Raw genomic sequence first — 18,901 nt, 5'->3', positions numbered from 1 at the left:
GCAGCGCCTCTGACAGGACGTCGCGACGCAGGGAGGACGTAAACATTCTACGTCATACGTTAAAGGCGGCGCCAAAGGTCCAGCCAATCAGATTTATCGATAGCGGCTCCTTTCCCGCCCTCTTTCCTCCCAATGCTTTCAGCAACCCGCCGCACTCGGGTCCACACTCGCTGAGTTGAGGACTTCTGCCATTTCTTTGTGGGGCAGCCGCCACCGGTGAGTCTCAGGGCTGGTCCGGGGGGGGGGGTTTCAACTCTAATGACCTAGATCTCCTTCTATTTTAGGAAAGGAGGCATGAGTGGATTCAAGGGGGACTTTAAACCCACAGCTGGGAGTTCACTTCTCATTTTTAAGCTTTGAATTTTCGCTGTTTGTCCTGACCGATGGCTGTCATAGCTATACTATCACATATTAACTTTATTATTGTCCCCCCCCCCCCCCCCCCGAAAGAAACGATTCCAAGCAAGTGTCAGCTCTGACTTTTGCTCTTCCTGATTATTGTGCGTTTGTTGGTGTGTGACTGTGCAAGTGTTTGTGTGTAGGCGTGTATGTGTAAGGTGAATGCATTCCTCTTGAATTACTGCTCTGCATGCCAGATGTTCGTATTGTACTTCAACACTGCACAAACAGCTACTTATAACCACACCACAGCCTGAGGGGAGCCTCATTTAACACGGATACTGATAACATAATGCAACTGCTACTTGTGCTGCTTCAACAGCATGGATTTAGTTTTGATGTAGCCCCTTCCCTCTCACTTTCATGATTGAAACAGGCTTTAGTGAAGAGGTTATTGCACCCAAATACCCAGTCATGGTCCAAGCCAAGATGTGGATCCTGACCAAGCACTTTGAGGGCTTTCCAAAGGACAGCAACTTTGAGCTCAAGGTGGAGGAGCTTCCTGAGCCCAAACATGGAGGTGAGGTGATTTTTGTCTGTTAATTCTCTCTACTTAGGCTTGAAGGGGTGATCGTGTTATTTGTCTTCATTTTGTCTCAAACATTATACACCAAGCGCTTAAAATGAGTCTCTGTGCACTTTAAACAGTTGTTTTTTTTTTTTGGTTCAGAGGTGCTTTTGGAGGCAGTGTTTCTCAGCGTTGACCCGTACATGAGGTGAGCAGAGAGGAGAGAGAAATGTGTAGAATCATCATCGCGAACTCTCCTTAACATTACAGAATCGTTCCTTAATGAAAAATGTGTTTAAGATGTAACGTAACGCTGTGTTTGCCTCACCAGGCCGTTCAGTAGGGTTCGCATGAAAGAAGGCGACGTGATGATTGGAACTCAAGTGGCCAAGTAATGAACACAAACACACACACACACGCACACACACACACACAGAGCAGTCTTTTATCTGTCATGATGTCTGATGTTTCCTGAAACAGACCAAGACCTACACCTGCTGTTAATTACTGCAGCCTTTGATTCCCAGTGACTCAAGAGTGAAATTGGACCATTGAAATGTTCTTGGCAGAGTGTTCAGACGCTCCATCTGTTTCAGTGGGAATGTTTTTGTTGATAAACACGAAGAATAAATTACTCAGTGACCAAACTTTCCAAAGAACGTCAAAATAATCAGACTCAAAGCCATATGTCGCTAAGATTTTTTTCTTTGCTTTGTAGTTAACTAGTGTGCGAGACGAATCTGCTGCATGGCTTGAAATCTGTTGTCCATGATATCATGACACATGTGAATACAAACAGAAAACTTAAAAGAGTTTTGTGCGTTGTGTGGCTGCCATTCATATGGACTGAACTGGCAACAGGTGAGAAACACTTGACTGACAGGTGACTTTCTTCTTCTTTTGTTTTCCTCTTCTGGTTGTTTTTTTTTTTTTTTCTTCTTCTGTAGAGTGATCCAAAGCAATAACCCAGCATTTCCTGTGGGAAGCCACGTTGTCGGCCGTTGTGGCTGGAGAACCCACACAGTCTGTGATGGGACAGACCTCATTCCCATCATGCCTGACTGGCCTCAAGATGTCTCATTGTCGCTGGCTCTGGGTACCATCGGCATGCCAGGGTAGGGCAGATGTTGAGCTGCTTTTGTGGGTAGCAACCGATTGCTGAGGGGTTGTGTAAAGAAGCCAGGTTTCCAGATGTAAAAGTTCAATTTATTTTCTAATAGACATCGAGCTGTGAGTGGCTGTGCCAACTTTTTCTAACAGCTGGATAGTCATGAAGTTGTCACTGCTAATTCTGGATTGTTCTCGTCAAAGACCCAGGACTGTGTTAATAACAGCTTTAGTAGAAACAGGAAGTCAGCACAAGTGATAAAAAAGCAGTAGGCTGCTTCGGAGCTACATTAGATAGCTTGTAAGCTTGGGCTACACCCATACCATGTGTGAAGTATTGTGCATAGAAGAATACAGTCAACCTTCCCTGAGTAAACATCAGAGGAGACAGCTAAATTGAAAAGTATTTTGCCATTTCTTTCTAATGCTTAACTTGGAAACGTCAGAGTGTTGCTTCTCTGCTGTTTTAAAGACTCTCAGCTCAGGACATCTGAGGTTTGTCTTCCTTTGAGGAAAATAAACATGTAAGGTTCCAGATGGTTTTTCCTCCTGGTGAACTGAAGTCTCCTCACAAGCACTGATAACCTTGCTATGGAAGCAATGACAAAGAGTTGATGTTACAAAGGCCGGAAAGGAGAACTGAAAGGAAAACATAACCTCGTGCTTTTCAGCTTTTAGAAGCTGGATCTTTATTCTGTCTCCGTCTCTGCAGACTTACAGCACTGTACGGCATCGAGGAGGTCTTGGGACTCCAGAAAGGTGAGACCCTACTGGTTAATGCTGCAGCAGGGGCAGTGGGCTCTGTGGTGGGCCAGATCGCCAAGATCAAGGGTTGCAAGGTGGTGGGTTCAGCAGGGTCTGATGCAAAGGTGGCCTACCTTAAAGAGCTGGGCTTCGACAAGGCCTTCAACTACAAGACTATTGGATCCCTGGAGGAGGCCCTGAAGGAGGCTTCTTCTGAGGGATACGACTGCTTCTTTGAAAATGTGAGCAATGGTGGTGTAGTTCCAACCCTGAAAACTGTCCTTCAGCTCTTCTTGTTTGCTTATTACAATCCCTCCTATGTTTAAAACTGTATTATTGCTTATTTTTCATTGGTGCAACTGACACGAGTGTCTTGACTTCAGGTGGGAGGCGCTTTTTCAAGTGTCGCCTTGCAACAGATGAAGAACTTTGGAAGAATAGCTGTGTGTGGAAGTATTTCTGTGTACAATGACACCACGCCTCAGACAGGTGTGCACCTTCCTCCTTTCATTGTCAATACCAATAATCCTGCTAATTTTACTGCTTCAACTCAGCGCCTGCCCACGGAAGAACAGTGAAACAACTGCCAAGCAAACAAATTACTCACCCCTTCACAGCTTCACGTGTAGTAACACCTTTGTTCACTAGAGGGCGACACTGCGTTACTGAAAAGCTTTGGTGACATGTAAACGGACCCTTAACAGAATTCGTTTCCTTGGAGAGCCACTGAAAGTTGCTTAATAGTTTTCTTCAACGACCTCTCTCCCATAGGCCCCTACCCTCAGCTGACCATGATCTTCAAGCAGCTTAAGATGGAGGGCTTCATGCAGAGCAGGTGGGAGCACAAGCACCCTGAATCCCTCAAGAGGCTGATGGGATGGCTGAAGGAGGTTAGTGACTGAAAACTACTCATTATGATGCCTGATGTGATTCAGAGGTTTCTGTCGTCTGTAAAAGATGTAATCCCAGTTATTAGGGCTGGCCATGTTTCTGTTGTAACGTTTGGGATGAGTTGATTTACCCTGGATCTGATCTGCATGATCTGCAGGGCAAACTGCAGAGTCGGGAGCACATCACAAAAGGCTTTGAAAACATGCCAGCGGCTTTTATGGGGATGCTGCAGGGGGACAACATCGGCAAGGCTATCGTGGCAGTCTGACACGGACCGTGGGATCCGTAGATCAGTAGAACAGTATTACCAATCACTGAGACATTATAACGGAATTACATGAATACATGAAGGACTGAGCAGTAGACACATACAGCTAACCATATGTTTTCATATATACATGTCGTGTCTTATTTCAGTGTTTTTGTATAAAGCATTACATTAATAAAACATTATAGATGAAAGCACTCTGGTAATGTACTCGTGAGGAAATGTGATTTATACCTTTTTAGCATTAGTTCATAATTCACTGTTATAGGGTTAAATCTGAAACAAAGTTCTGAAATTGTGATGATTTGTGTGAGGCTGAACCATTCTGGATTTTCATTCATGGAGAGAGGTACTTTTTAAAAAAAAAAAAAAAAAAAAACAAAAACCAATAGCATTTCCTGCCTTTTTTTTTTTTTTTTTTAACAGTTTTCCTAGCACCACCACCCAGACAGGTACCCACATATTTGAGCATACTTCATTTGGGAGAGACCAGACCGCTGTGGGAATCAGTAAGGCATGAGATGACTGTTTTAGTAAGAGAGAAGTAAAGAAATGATAACTATATGCCAGCAAGTACCTGGATGGGCTGTGTGGATCTGCTGCTAATACATTCATTGACTGTAATAATTAACCTTGTGCTTTGTATTTAGTGAGAGCTTTTATATAGGTAATAAAAACTTTGACTTTTTTTTTTAAGTCTCTGTTGGCATCATGTCTTTTACTTGTGCGTTGGGCTTCATACTGCAGACTGTGAGTATCTGTACCATACAAATCTGCTGTTAATTTATACACGTGCTGCATTTAAGGCTCTGAGGAAAAGAGGGGAAAAAATCCTATTGAAAATGTGCGATCCTTTCAATTCTAAAAGAAGCGGAGTCCAGATAATAGAGCAGGCACTGTTGGCCTCCTGCTGCCAAGTGGAGCTTTTTGTTTCATCAGGAAAGAGGCTGTATTTTTAGCTACTAATCTGAATTTCATAAGGTTGTGGAGAGCCCCAGCTCCATGGTTACATAGGATGTTGTTTATCTGCTATGGCCAGTTTTAGTCCAGTGGGGTAACACAAAGTTTACCCCCTGCTGTGTAGTAGTGTGATACTTTGTGCACGTGTGGGAGAATTACTTTTTTAAGCCAGCAGAGGTCCTGATCCCTGTCAGCCAATCCCAAAACTTGTGAGGCTGGAAAAAAAAAAAGGTTACTTTCCACCTGGAAGAAAATGAACAAAAAAATTGAGCTTTTTGATCTTATTTCATATTTGAGAGTCAGAAACCGTTTGATGGAAATTAAACCACTTTACCAGAGAAACCTGATCATTTTCATATTAAAAAATAAGTCTTACATTCAGAATCCATCAGTAAAAGTACATTGGACTTAGAATATCAAAAGGAAAATTCCTTGTTGCATCATTGCTTAAGCAGCATTTTACTGCTGTAGCTGGTCAAGAGCTAGTTTTTGATCCAGTGCTTCCAAACACATAAATCAGGGGGTTCTTCAGATTATTTATCGGGTAGAAAAGAAGAAAAAACTGATTCCCAAATTCGACAGGGAAATGTTTATGCCTCTATACCAAAGTTGGCAAGATCTAGCTTATTGTTGAAAGGAAGCCCAAGAAACATTGTAACCTTTATTGTTTCACAGAAAATAAAAGCATCAAAAGACTATGTTCAATGTTATGAATTTAGTTGGTGTATAAGAAGCATAAAACGCAATTCTCAGCTTGTTGGGACAAATTGCCAAAACAATTCTGCGTACTCTAAATTAGAAATATTGTGGAAATGGTTAAACCACGGATGGAAAAGCTCGGTGGACATGATGTAATGAGGTAGGTGCGGTGTGTTGCAGTGAGGGCGGAAGTTCAATGGAATCGAGCTGCGCAGACTCAGTCATTTACGGTAAACCACGAATTTGTCAAGTCATTGTGACTTGAGTCAACGTTCAGCCTCTTTCCCTGAGATGAATAATAACATATACTTGAACAAATTATTATACTATTTAAAATTATACAAGATAATGTAATTGTTCGTAGAGTCACAAGCGATTAGTGTGTTTTTTTGTTATTAATGCGGCGATATATAGCGGATGATACACTTTAACACCGCTACGTTTATGCAGATGTATTACATCTCTGACAACTTTCAAAATAAAACTCCTTTACTGGCAACAACTTGGTTTATCATAGTGATGGAAGAAGCCCCCAGCATTTCTCTCCTCCAATCTTTTTGTCTTTTTTTTGTGACTCATTGATATTTTACTGCTTTGACGCTCAAACAATAAACTGTTTGTTGTTGTTTGTTTTGTTTTTTTTTCAAGTTAATGTTTTGTTGTGTATGTTTTCAAACTGTGATGTTTTAATTCACAATAACTGACCGGTGGCCCCCAGTCTGCAGGTGGATATGAACTTTTCACTATATCTGGTAGAATATGTCCATGTTAAGTAAAGAAACATGTGAGAAGTTCACAGGGGAACTGTCTTTGATGGAACTACTAACAATTCACAGACATCTGAAACACGACAATGAGTCCCGGCTGGACAATGTCTTCAAGTCAGGGGCCACAAGTCAAGAACACTGGAAAGATAAGCACTGGATTGCTTCACGCTTCATTGCTTCAGTGTTTCATATCTTAAAACAAAACAAATGTGAGTCAATTTTGGTTCACTACAATGCACAAATAGACTCAGGTAATAACAACACCTCCCCACTACATAATGTCCACCAGTATTTGCAGACACGTAGGACGTATACACCTAGCTGGAACTTTATTACGTGTAGCTTTGTTCATCCTTCCTTCCTTGACATAGATGGAGTGAGTGAAATAATAGCAACAGCGTAACTGTCATGGAGGTAGAATTTATTTCAGGACTATTGTATTAGACTGTATTCGTTATAGCTGGGCGCACCTTTGTATTTCATAAAAATAGTTCATAGAGAATAGTTTAATGAACAGATAAAGGAAACAATTCATGAAAACTACTGATGGTGTACAATTGGTCCCAATTTATTTTAATAAATACTTTACATAAACAAAATTCTCTCCTACACGGGACTCTTATGGATACATGGCTCCCACATCTTTTCATAGTCTTAGATTTTCCCTTTAATGCAAATGTTAATTATATATTTTGCATGCAGACAACAAAAACATACCGACTTTTTCCCTCTCACAACTGAAGTTAGCCTGTATACACTGGGAAACACATCCAGTAAATATAACTGAACCCTCCACCCACTCTACCACCCCCTTACCTTATGTTCGCCAACTTGAATGGCAGGCTTTTATTTTTGAAGCGCAGCTCCCTGACTTCCGCTTGACGCTGCAATAAAAGCGCGGCGTGTGCCCTGGTGCAGGCGCATTGCTGAACTCGCGCTCCAGTCGTCTGCTCGCACACACAGACAAACACCCGACAGCCGCCATGGTCCGCGAAGTGTCAGATCTGGTAAGTCGTGACTTGTTTTATTTGGCATTTCCCGCCGTCCAGGAGCCGACATGACGGACACAGCGGTCGGCGGGTGAAACGCTGGATGCTGTTCGCCTCGGCCCGGCTAGCCCCGCGCCTGTCCGCCCCCCTCCCGCTGCCCATCCTCCACTTTGTTTTCTGGGCTTTTTTTTTTTTTTTTTTTTTTTTTTTTGTTCTGTTCTGACATTGGATTTAAAAACAAAAGAAATGAGTTCGGGTTATCTTTTCTGGGAGGGTGATTCAGTCTGAATGAAGTCGGGTTGACAGACGACGCTGAAGTTCGCTTCTCATTCGTAGGGCTCGACAGTTTAAACCGCTTCACGCTCTCCATGTTGATCTTCGTCCAGGATTCACACATTTAAAAACTGTGGTTTTTGGTCCCGTTATGAAGAAACACTGTGAAATCGACGCTTTCCGTGTTTTCTCAAATAAATCAAGGACTTCATAGATGTGAAGCTGTGTTTAAAACACTTGTAGGAGTCTGGTTGTTGATCAAATCCAGACATGACAAGTGGAAATAAGTTGGGTTTTTTTTTGTGTGTGGACTGGATGGAAAGACTTTTTTTTTCTTAAACACTTATTTAATTTATTTATTTAACGAGTTTCAAAGCAGATTTTAAACGGCACCACCACCACAACAACAATGAATGAATGGATTAAATAATAATAATAATAATAATAATAAAATAAATATGAATCTGTAGTCATTGAACTTCTTTGAATGGGCATCGGAAGCTAACTTCACCCCGGCGTCGTGCTCGACAGCCGCCACCATGTGTCGGACTGCGGGCTGTGCCGTCTTGTAGCCGGGCGGGATTACGAGCGGTTTTATGGAGGCTAGGCTGCGGTGGAAAAGCCTCGTAGACGGCCATGTTTTCCTGCGTTAAACCATCGTGAAGTTGGCTGTGAACGTCGCTGGATTGCTTGCTGATAACCGCGGGCTCAGATGCTAAAGGGGCGGCTAGCCTCAGCGCTAGGCGGGTTATCCGGAGCAGGCCACCCCAGTCCGGCCGGCGTCCCCGGATGGACGGATGGAGACGGGTGTGTCCTCCAGCACGGAGCACATTATTGCACCCAAGCTTCACGGCCGCACGGATGAACATTAGCTGCATGTTGACACCGAGCGATATGGTTTAAGTCGTTATCATTAAAGCACAAGTGAAGATGCACCTATAAATGGAGGAGTCGTTTCCTTTTATTTAACCTTAGTCCATCTTTTCAAACGTTGGACCTCTGGATGTTGAACATGATTGACTGCTACCTCTAAACAGTGTTTAGCACCTTCTTTTATTTTACCTTTTTTTCATTTCATTTTTTCACATCTTAAAATCACAAATGTAGGGACCAAAGAGACTTTTTAGCTTTAGAGAGAAACCCAGCAATAACAACCCAGGAGTGCACAGTAATCCTTTTTACAGTGTTTGTTATAGAAATGATTATAATAATTTATAGTTATGGTATAATTATGTTATAGTTGTACCATACTGAAGCCTGAGTACAGGAAACTGACACACAAAGTAAAAAATGTAAGATATAATGAAGGAAATCCTATGTTTTTAAATTTGCGTCATAACTATCCACTGATGAAATAAAGATGATGGACTGGAGAGGAGCAGCATCTAAAACTAACTGCGTGTCCCCAGCAGTACTTTCTGAATGACAGACTTCAAATTCAGGTAACTTAATCCTGTGGCGCCATGGTCCAGATGTTCATATCTGTTTTTTATTTCCTGTAGGATGAGTTCAAAGCCATCCTCAAGGAAGCTGGAGGCAAGCTGGTGGTGGTGGACTTCACAGCCACATGGTGTGGCCCCTGTAAACAGATTGGTCCAAAGTTTGTCGTAAGTGGATGATTGTCTTGTAAAATTGATTTATATGACCAAGGGAAATGTCAAGGCAGAACCTACACCAGATGATGGGCAATAGAGAATTATGTTGGTCACTTTCAAAGGCGTGTGGATTTGAGGTATTTTATGTTTCGACGCACAATAGTTGCAGCCTTTGTGTAACAAATGTCTAGTCAATCGGGGTTGTTTAAATGAGCCCTTTCCTGAGGGATACGTGTTGCTTGAGGAGCATCTCTTCGGAGAGGGAGGTTGTTGCTCGGGCAACCCTTTGTCAAGTAGGAACAGGCAGCTTCATTGGAAATGTGATGTGATGGTTGTAAACGCGTTAAATAAGACCTCTTTTGTAAGAAACAACAGAAATGCATCGACACAGTCTTTTTCTCCCATTCGTACAGTGACAGCGGTCGTATGCATCATGTGTGCTGTGGGTACCTTAATGTTCACTGATCCACTCTTGTGCAGATGCTGTCAGAAAAGGCCGAGTATAATAACGTCGTTTTCCTGAAGGTGGACGTGGATGAAGCTTCGGTAAGTGCGTGTGTGTTTTGTTGCTCTCGACAGGGGAAGTGCAAAAGAGCAGTGTGTTAGCCATGGTTTTCCTAAAAGTCAAAAGACTGATGTGCATGTAGCTTCTGTAACAGCTGTGTAAAGGAAACATAGGTGTTATCTAAGAGAGGCATTAAAGGAATTGTCCCTTCGCTGTTCTCGTAGTTGCAGCTTATGTTGACGGGGTTGCCACGCTGTTAATACTCAAAGCAATGTGGACTGTTCATGAAATCCCCTTCACTAGCCATTGTGGGACCACAGCTGGCTCATGTGACCAGAGTCTTTGTCTGTCAGTGCTACAATGTGGTGAAATGAGAACAAACTATGCTTGATAACCGTTTTGGTATTAAAATCGGGGATGTAAAAATGCAGATAAAGGACCAATAAGCCTTAAACATTTACAGCATTGTGAAGAGGGATTACAGCTTTTGGCAGAATGACTTACCTGCATGGTGGTGTATTGTAACCACATGTGGTAACCCTCTGACACACATTGTCACATAAGGACAATACTGACACACATGGTGGGTTTTTAACTTTTGGCCAAACTCCAGCTAATATCTGTTTACACAGACCTGTGAGAACGGTATTCAAGGGCTGAAACAAGCGATTGATTTTCTAACTGATCCAGTTAATATTATACAAGTCAATTTTCAATCGGGTTGCTCACAATCTAATCTAAAAGTTCAAAGATTGGGCGATCCGACTGGTTGAAGAAACGCACAACATATTTGTGCTCCATAAACACAGAAAGTTGTGTTTTGTATTGTCTGAGGAACGTGTCGTTGTGTCTGGCTCATGCACGCTCCCCCAGTCGGGATGTAGCAGTGGTTACGACTCAGTGCAGCCATGCGACTGTTTCTGATCTCGCTTTTGCTCTTTTTCAGGATGTGAGCGAGCACTGCGGGATTAAATGCATGCCCACATTCCACTTCTACAAGAATGGAAAGTTGGTGAGTTTTTAAATGTACAGCAAAGATGGAAACATTGACAACACAACACATCTCCATTGAAAGTCTCTTAGAAAGGACATGTTTTTTTTGAGCTGCTAAATGCTCGACCATCTTTCCCACTAGTCACTGACTGTCTGCTGTTTGGTTCAGGGCAGGTGGCATACGTCAGTTCATCAGATCTTTTCTGCTGAAAACAATCAGCCTGATGCAGCAACTACTTATATGGACATTTTTTTTCTTTTCTGTAACAGCACAGCTCTGCTCTGACATGCTGCTGGCAGCTGCACTGTTCTTTTTACTTTTTTTTTTTTTTTTTTTTTTTTTTTTTTTGGTGACCTTTTTGATGCTAATTATCAAATCTCAAACACACAGCACCCCATCAACAAATTACATTCTTCAGAGTAAAACGAACAATGTACAAGTTTGTCCAGTTAAAAGCTTGGTGAATTTGACTTTTAGGCACTGATGAGTAATCTTCAGGGGGGGAAAAAAAGTTAATGGAGGTTTATTGTAAGAATGTGAAAATCTTCTTGCCCGAGGCCCTTGTGGGCTGGCGATAGGCCTGTGGTCTGTCACTATGAGAAACCCCTTAACATTTCACTCAATTGATCCATGGCAAAAAAGAAACATGCTGTATCATTGCATACTTTTTTGTAATTAATGCTGGTTTTAATCCTCTGTGTGTATGTACTGTCTTTCAGGTGCATGAGTTCTCTGGTGCCAATGGGGAGTTGCTGGCTAAGAAACTGGATGAATATAAATGACCAATCCACACACACCCTTCACTGTACAAACACCAGAGGTTCCTGCTACCCTCGGTCCACATCTCATCAATTCCAGTTTCATTTGTATGTATAATAAGCATCAGGTCTTCTGTTTCTCACAGGAGGTAATTTATTCCACTCATGTTTTGGTTCTAGTCATGTAAGCCCAATGTGTGTATCGACTTAACTTTGACTGGACCTTCATGTCACAACCACTTTTTAAATTTTTTATATCAAGAATTGGCTTTTCTCACAACCAGCTCCTGAAGTTTTCTTTATATGTTGTGTTCAACACAGTGGATTTAATAAATGAAGATAACTTACAGACATGTTGGTGTTTTTCTATAATTCTCATTCACAGTGCATTTAAAAACAACAGAACATAATCCTGATACAACCTCTTGCTGTACGAGCAAAGAATCTGATCAAAAGAGCATTTAATGGTATTTTATGCTTTAATAAAAATGTGAGAATAGTTTACACATATACACTGAACAATTGCATCAATAGTTTTTACACATCGTACAAGTATATAGCAGCATGTTTAATACTGTTGAGTCTCTATATGAAAAAATACAGCTTTATTTTACAAACTGGTTCTTGCTTTGCCTTTTGCAGAGAGATGAGAATGAAAGTGTGTCAGTTAACTATACAAGAATTCCCTTCATAAGATGATTCACATGGAGCTGAGTGGAAACTTTAGAAGTGATAGTATCCTGATTTCCTTTTCCTGCAATGAGAAGGAAAGAAGAGGACATACATTTTAGTTTTCACATGCAGGAAATTCAGCCTTAGGCCTAGGCTTTTTTTTCGTAGCTTTTTAATTGTATGCAGGCAAAAGTTGACTAAATACACCTAACTAACAATTCTGAATACTCGCAGTATTTCACTTACGAAACTATATGTAACTTCAGTTGAGGAAAGACCTGCACATGCAGCAGACAGTGCTTTAAAACCTGGATACAGTGTTTCCATGCTACAGTATCCTGTTTTTTTTGTTGTTTTTTTTTTCCTGAAGTTTCCGAAGGATATGATAACAGATGCAAACAAGCACCATCCTGCCAAAAACTCCAACCTCAACCAGGAGACGAGTGTGAAAGTAAATATTTGTGGGTTCTCAGTTCAAGCACTTGTTATGAGTCAGGTCCCTGGGCGAGAAGTAAACCTGATTCTACAAAGGGTGTGGTAACGGCAAAAATTGTACATCAAAATGACTCTGGGATTCGTAGCATCGCTGTAGTTCCCCGATACTTCTGTCTGTAGAGAAATTTGTGTAGCCATCATAATCACAAAGGAATTTAAAATCGAAAGCAACCTGACCAGTCCCACCCTGGTCAGGTGCGAGCAAGAACTGATGAAGCCTCTTGGATGAGAGGTGAAACGTCTTCCTAGACAAATAACCAAGTCTTTGAGATACTATGACCTGGGCAAATGAGAATATTCACAGGCTTAGCCATCATAATGAGTTCCCTCTCCAAGATTAAACATTCAAAACGTGATATAAAAATAAAATCTCAAGGCCTTAGTTGGAAATGTTTTCCTCTTCAATGTTCCCATAGCTGCTCTGGAAGTGTCTGTTTGGATACCAGAATACCCAATAACAAAATGAACACAGGAACATAAAGTACACCACTAGTACATGTTAATGTATAGTGCTAAATAATATAATTGACTTTAATGTACACAATAACTCAGGGTAAGTGGACCTTGACCACATGATAGATTAACTACTTTGGAATAAAACTGTCCACAGCCAGGAAAGCAGTCTCATACTGAGCTGTGTTTACAGCCCTGTCACCCAAACGAGTCGTTCATAAGATTGGGGGTGCTCAGGGTTGAGGGGCTGACGTCAAGCCTGCCAGGTTTTTTTCCCCACAGTAAATGTCTGATTTTGGAGCATCACACAGAGAGATACAGAATATTGAGACAGATAATACAGAAAATAAAGTATTATTCATCAACAAGAATATTCATTCAGCTTGTAACATTTTCCTGAAAAGATCAAACACTGTTGTTAATGACTAACTCTTGTGTGGGGAGCAGAGAGATCAACCTACTCGTGTGACAAGTGGCAATATGCAAGAAGCAGTAATTTAAAACATCCACTAAGTGTTAAAATGTAGCCAGTAGGATTTAGATTTTTTATTAAATACATAAAAGTAAGTGTTTTACTCTGACAACTGTCACTGTTACAAGCTGCACAGGGTTTCAACTTTTTAGCCATGTTAGCAGCACGGCCCTATGGGCGGCTCTGTCAGTCAGTCCACCACCACCAGACATTGAGCTTAGCATCGGGATGTTAGCATTGTAAGTGTGAGCATGTTAGCATGCTGATGTTAGCATTTACAGTCACTGAGAGCACCCCTGTGTTCAAGCACAGCTTTACAGAGCTTCTAGCATGGCTGTAGATGTAGTGTTGTCTTTTTGCCTTTACTGAACTGTTAAAATAACAGTTACTATATATACAACAATTTTTTTATTTACATATCAAGCTACATACAACAATCCACTTATCCACTTATCACTGTCTTAATAAACTTAGTATCTCTATGGAAATGTTTGAAAAACAATCTCAGTAAAGCTTTGCATTGTGTTAGTCTCTGATCACCTGGAGCAGTCGTGCCCGCTCCACCCTGAACTGCAGTGACATCTGTTCGGCCTGATGCATCTGCCTCCATTCTGACATGGTGATGAACACACAGCTGTGGAGAAGACACACACACAGCAACAAACAAATGTCATCAATTCTGTAACCAAGTACATCCTGATGAGAAAGAAGATGAGATTAAGTTGTCATGGGAATGAGAAAATGTGCACATTTAAGACGACGTAGATATCGGATTGTATCCTCACTCCCTTACAAACTATATCTGGAATCAGCTTAATATCCCAGGACACCCCTGTAAACAGATTTCTAATGGAACTCTCCTGGTTAAAAACATAGTTACAATACAAACAGTTATAAATGCTTAGTTCTGTTTTTCACCTGTACTTCCTGGACAGCTTTGACGCTGTCACCCTAAAAAAGAATAATACTACAATCTAAGTTACTGAGATAGATTATAGGCATGCATATATAACTTTTAGTCAAAATATCATACAAAACATCATTATGCTACATTATTATTTATTATAAAAATATATAAAACATTGTATTTTACTCTAAAAGTGGCATGGCAGGTAGGTCGTAAACAAGCTATTTATTACCAATAAATAAATAATCAAATACATCAACAGAGGGGAAAAAAGTTGTGGCATCACAACCCTCCTGGATCAGAGCCATCAGGTAATTATGAGGCTGAATCCAGGGAATCCTGGTAAGTGGGGCCGGACTCCCACCTTACGTCACTGAGCTATTAATGCACACAGTAGGTGCACAGCTTTACTCACATACGCACCAGCAAAAACACCTGAAATCACTACTGACTCACACATGAACTCACCACTGTGACAGCGTGTGCCCGTCCACCCGGTGGGACACTCGCACTGGTAGGGTGCCACGCAGCTGCCTCCATTCAGGCACGGCAGGATGCAGATAGCTGTTACGGAAGAGAAAGGAGAGATGAGTGGAAACAGGAAGTTATTTATGGTCATCATTCCCATCTCTCTCAGTTGGTTTATTCCAGTGTTTAAATATTCTAAATGGATAAAACTGCACTCAATAACCAATAATAACAAAGTGAAAACATGTTGTGAGAACAGCTGGAACATCTATTATTTGAAGGGCTCTGTCTACTCTCTGAAGCCACAGTAGTTGTTGACCATTGTTAATCAAGCTACTCAAAGGCCTTTTTAATCAATTTGATTGCAACAGCAGTTTCTTGTCTTGTGTGACTTTAAGTCATTATTGAATTATTGCCCCTTTAACTTGTGCGACGACTGAGCAAAAAAAACAAAATGTCAACTTCTCAGCTGCAAACGACATTTGACTCTGTTATCTCTTAATCTCTTTGTGGACCTTCGTCTGGTAGAACCTGTTTAGCAATGTGGTTGGATTACTGCGTTACTGAGTTGTTTGCATTTGCGTTATAAAACACTCTGGGTCATGTTGTGTGTGATAACAGTGTGTCCACAGAGTTTACTGAACGATATTTTATGATTAAATACTTACGCTCCTCACAGAGTCTGCCCATCCACCCCTTGGGACAGGAGCAAGTGTTGGGCCGCTGACACACCCCCCCGTTCTGACACTGCAGCCAACACACAGCTGAGGGAAACACACACACACACACACACACACACACACACAGACAATGACATATCAGGTTAAGATAAGAGGACTGTTGCTCGAAAACACACACAATTTACATGCCACATGTGGAAGAGACTCATAAAGAGTGGAACAACACACTGCACAGTAATTTCTGTTATTTCTACAGTCACAGCCTCTGGTGCAACTCTTGACTGTGCAACCTCATGCACTAGAACAAAGGCAGCATTCACACACTGCAGATTAAATTCCTCCATACAAACTTGTCATCAATAGAGATGCCCCAAGTGTATGTGTGTATATGTGTGTGTGTGTGTGTGTGTATTTCTGTATGAAACTCAGCAGCCATTGAGGAAAGGCTAGCCTGGATCCAGCCCTTATTTTCATATGCAAAACACGTGAGCTGCATTTCATGTTGCATTGGATCAGTGGTGGTTTGTCTTTCTCTTTAAATTTGTAGCAAAACAAGTGGCCCAGGAATATGGAGGTCAACCACTGACTTGATCCTCAGATTTGTTACACACCTGTGTGTAAAGTGGGTTTTGATCACAATGTACTTTACACACATTAAACATTATTCTGTGAGGACGACGTGCTAATAGTTTGATTGGAAATTCAATTAAAAGAGCAGCTCCAAAGTCCGCTCTGTCAGTTTAATTAACATATTTTTTAATTGGTCACCTGATTGAAAAAAAGGCTCTGGTCAAAAGAACCAAATAAAAAAAAATAAATAAATAAAAAAAAAACCCACATCTTTTTGTATTTCACTGAATAGTTTTTTCAGAAGAGTAATGGACTTCATGTTTTAACCACAGAGGGATCGGTGTCGACAGATATGTAGTAAACTAGGTTATGAATGTTGTCATGTCTGTGTCCTGTGCAAATGACAGCTCTTTCCTCTACACTTCAGTCATTTTACAGTTTACAGTTTATGGTTGTGTGTGTGTGTGTGTGTTCTGGCTTGTGGTGATTGTTTGTGATTTCCTCAATCAAAATATCTTAAACTTGCACTGCACTCTGGTCAACTGAGGCTGCAGTGAGTTGAGAAAAATATATATTGTCCTCTCATGGTTTTATCACTCCAATAAAAAGCTTGATAACTGAAGGCTGTACACCAAAACCAAAACTATGGATGCTTTGGGTGGCTGACTTGCTATATTATATTGCAGGTACACTAGAAAAATCTTGACACAGAAAGTATATTTCTATCCATACATTCACAAGAACAACAAAATTATGCCACTAAGCAATGCAGCTGTGCCTGAAATACAATACACATGACCAAATGTTTTAACATGTAGGGTGGATTCTTTCTTTAATAGGACTGGATCCAGACTACAGAACGTACTCATGTATATGAGTCATGAGTAACAGTGCTAAGAGTGCACAGACAGAGGCCTCGGTCACAGTGCAGCAGTAGGGAATCTGTGGTTATGCTCCCCTTTTTCACCACAGAAAAGTTAATATCCTCCACAGAACAAAGCAGCTGTTGGAGATAAGCAGTAGGAGTCCAGGAGAGAATTAAAAAGCTGAGAAGCAGCGTGGCGTCATGAGCGAAAGGGACAGTCAGCGTAAGCAGAAGTGTCCTGGGAAAAGGGCAGAGTCCCCTCTGTGTTCTCTCTACCTCTGCATGTGGGAGGCGGCGTCCAGGTGCCGTTCTCCAGACACCTGCTCCTTCCAACGCCCTCCATGGTGTATCCGCCAAAACACGAGTACACCGCCACGTCCCCGAACTGGAACACCGCCCCCCGCACCACCCCATTGGCCACATGGAGGGGGGGGCCACAGGACACCCCTGTACAACAGCCCAGATGGAACGACCCACGAGTTACTCACTACACTACTTAGTCTTTTTTAAAAGGCTGCTGCTGTCCTCATCATGTCTTTGTTCTTACACTCACATGTTTTTTCTAAATGGCTCTAACAGCTCTAACATTTCAGGCTCCTGTAAAAGCAAAGTTTAAAAGTAGCTAAGCCTACAGGGAGTGGACAGAATAAAAGAGACACCTTACAATACTGTACAATAGCAGCTCATCATGTCAAAGTTTTGAGATTGTCAGAGGTGTTTATTCAATTCTTTGCAGTTTTTTGAGGCCTCTGATTTTTTTTCTTTCCTGTGTTTGGTATGTTGTCATTTGTTTTTTCCTTCTTACCACATCAGAAAATGAGTGTTTGCCACTCATGCTCAATACTAACAACAATCTTAAAATGGCCAAGCTGAAATACTGTTAGCATCAACACAAAAACTACTTTAGCCTAAAAAAACTGCCATTTTCTGCAGAACCAGTATATTGTATTATAGGTTTTTCTGCTATTTTGTCTACCCCCTGTATGTACTTACAAGACACAACTATGCAATTGTGCACTGCAGAGAGAGAAATCTGTGTTGATTAAATGAAATCAGGTGTGTTTTCTGTGTCCCTCATTACCCTGGAAGACAGAGAATTTCATGCAAAATTTACAAATGTGTCCGATAGTTCAGCTGTGTGGCTTCACTTAAACATTGTCTGTGACAAAAACAGACAACTAAAGGGATTATGGCACACATGCAGATAGGAGAATAAACTCAATGCAAATACAAATGATGAACCATAGCAACATAACCACCAATGTGTTACAATGGTCTAAGAAAGATCAGAGGATTATCTGACAAAGGTTGCCATAGAAGCTGCAGAGGTGCCAATAATTAGTCCAGTGTACAGGGCATCAACACAGTGTTTGATTGCAGCCTCATTTGTTTTGATAAAAGCCCAGTGAGAGACAGGCGACAACAAAGAGAAATGATACTCGCGCTAACAGGTAGATTAAAGCCAACCGCCATGCAAGTGTAGAGCGACACTTGCACAAGACAGGGGGAGCATGCAGAGGTGTGAAATATCAAATACAGGTTTTAACTTGATTTTCTCATGAATTAAGGCATAATGTAGTAAGTGGAGTACTGAAATTAGACTGTTGATTTCCAAATTCACTCTGATAGCCTTACATGAGATTGTATTGATTTTTACACAAACATAGTATAATCATAAAATATGGTTAGGAAAAAAAGATATACACAGAGGCAGGGTATTTTACAGAACAAAAAAACAATGTTACACCATACATACAACAAAATTACTTAAAACCTAAATTAAGAAGAGTCGAGGTCAATATGAAGGTACGATAAAATATCTATGTACTGAAATTTATATTTGCATCTCTCAACATATACAG

General features: G+C 41.2%; 3 protein-coding genes and 1 long non-coding RNA gene across 9 annotated transcripts in view; 2 read left to right on the top strand and 2 right to left on the bottom strand.

Annotated features, from left to right (window-relative positions):
• Positions 1–98: 98 nt before the first annotated feature.
• Positions 99–4,613, top strand: LOC139607091 (prostaglandin reductase 1-like). Its single transcript, XM_071459710.1, has 9 exons — positions 99–216; positions 776–919; positions 1,070–1,115; positions 1,239–1,298; positions 1,855–2,022; positions 2,727–3,000; positions 3,142–3,247; positions 3,530–3,648; positions 3,807–4,613. Exons 2-9 carry the CDS (start codon positions 814–816, stop codon positions 3,915–3,917), a joined length of 990 nt encoding a protein of 329 aa, XP_071315811.1. The 5' UTR covers positions 99–216; positions 776–813; the 3' UTR covers positions 3,918–4,613.
• A 912-nt stretch (positions 4,614–5,525) lies between these two features.
• On the bottom strand, positions 5,526–7,536 carry LOC139607096 (uncharacterized). Its single transcript, XR_011684786.1, has 2 exons — positions 7,160–7,536; positions 5,526–6,535 (listed from the first exon to the last, which is right to left on the bottom strand). It is a non-coding gene; the product is annotated as an uncharacterized lncRNA (long non-coding RNA).
• Positions 7,213–11,806, top strand: txnb (thioredoxin b). Its single transcript, XM_071459712.1, has 5 exons — positions 7,213–7,350; positions 9,108–9,212; positions 9,681–9,746; positions 10,652–10,717; positions 11,419–11,806. The coding sequence occupies exons 1-5, from the start codon at positions 7,327–7,329 to the stop codon at positions 11,479–11,481; spliced, it is 324 nt and encodes a 107-aa protein (XP_071315813.1). The 5' UTR covers positions 7,213–7,326; the 3' UTR covers positions 11,482–11,806.
• Positions 11,807–11,917: 111 nt separating this feature from the next.
• svep1 (sushi, von Willebrand factor type A, EGF and pentraxin domain containing 1) overlaps positions 11,918–18,901 on the bottom strand; it is a 96,445-nt gene continuing 89,461 nt past the window's right edge. For 5 of the 6 annotated variants that reach the window (XM_071459693.1, XM_071459694.1, XM_071459696.1 and 2 more), the window contains 5 exons: positions 17,316–17,486; positions 15,593–15,688; positions 14,925–15,020; positions 14,090–14,183; positions 11,918–12,211 (listed from right to left, as the gene is read on the bottom strand). In XM_071459693.1, coding sequence (XP_071315794.1) covers positions 12,181–12,211; positions 14,090–14,183; positions 14,925–15,020; positions 15,593–15,688; positions 17,316–17,486 — 488 coding nt within the window. In that variant the 3' untranslated portion in view covers positions 11,918–12,180. The remainder of the gene's footprint in view (positions 12,212–14,089; positions 14,184–14,924; positions 15,021–15,592; positions 15,689–17,315; positions 17,487–18,901) is intronic. The other variant, XM_071459695.1, reaches the window with a different exon arrangement.

This window comes from Trachinotus anak, unplaced genomic scaffold (genome assembly GCF_046630095.1).
Source record: "Trachinotus anak isolate AG129_WGS33_773 ecotype Australia unplaced genomic scaffold, CSIRO_AGI_Tana_v1 ptg000023l, whole genome shotgun sequence".
NCBI lineage: Eukaryota > Metazoa > Chordata > Actinopteri > Carangiformes > Carangidae > Trachinotus > Trachinotus anak.
The sequence above is the reverse complement of the archived record's forward strand: the minus strand, read 5'-3'. Positions and strand labels throughout refer to the sequence as shown.

Coding starts and splice junctions, on each gene's coding strand:
- txnb (XM_071459712.1), top strand. CDS start 7,327: ATGGTCCGCGAAGTGTCAGATCTG. Junction 7,351..9,107: donor TCCGCGAAGTGTCAGATCTG/GTAAGTCGTGAC, acceptor TATTTCCTGTAG/GATGAGTTCAAAGCCATCCT. Junction 10,718..11,418: donor TCTACAAGAATGGAAAGTTG/GTGAGTTTTTAA, acceptor ACTGTCTTTCAG/GTGCATGAGTTCTCTGGTGC.
- LOC139607091 (XM_071459710.1), top strand. CDS start 814: ATGGTCCAAGCCAAGATGTGGATCCTGACCAAGCACTTTGAGGGCTTT. Junction 2,023..2,726: donor GGTACCATCGGCATGCCAGG/GTAGGGCAGATG, acceptor CCGTCTCTGCAG/ACTTACAGCACTGTACGGCA. Junction 3,001..3,141: donor ACGACTGCTTCTTTGAAAAT/GTGAGCAATGGT, acceptor TCTTGACTTCAG/GTGGGAGGCGCTTTTTCAAG.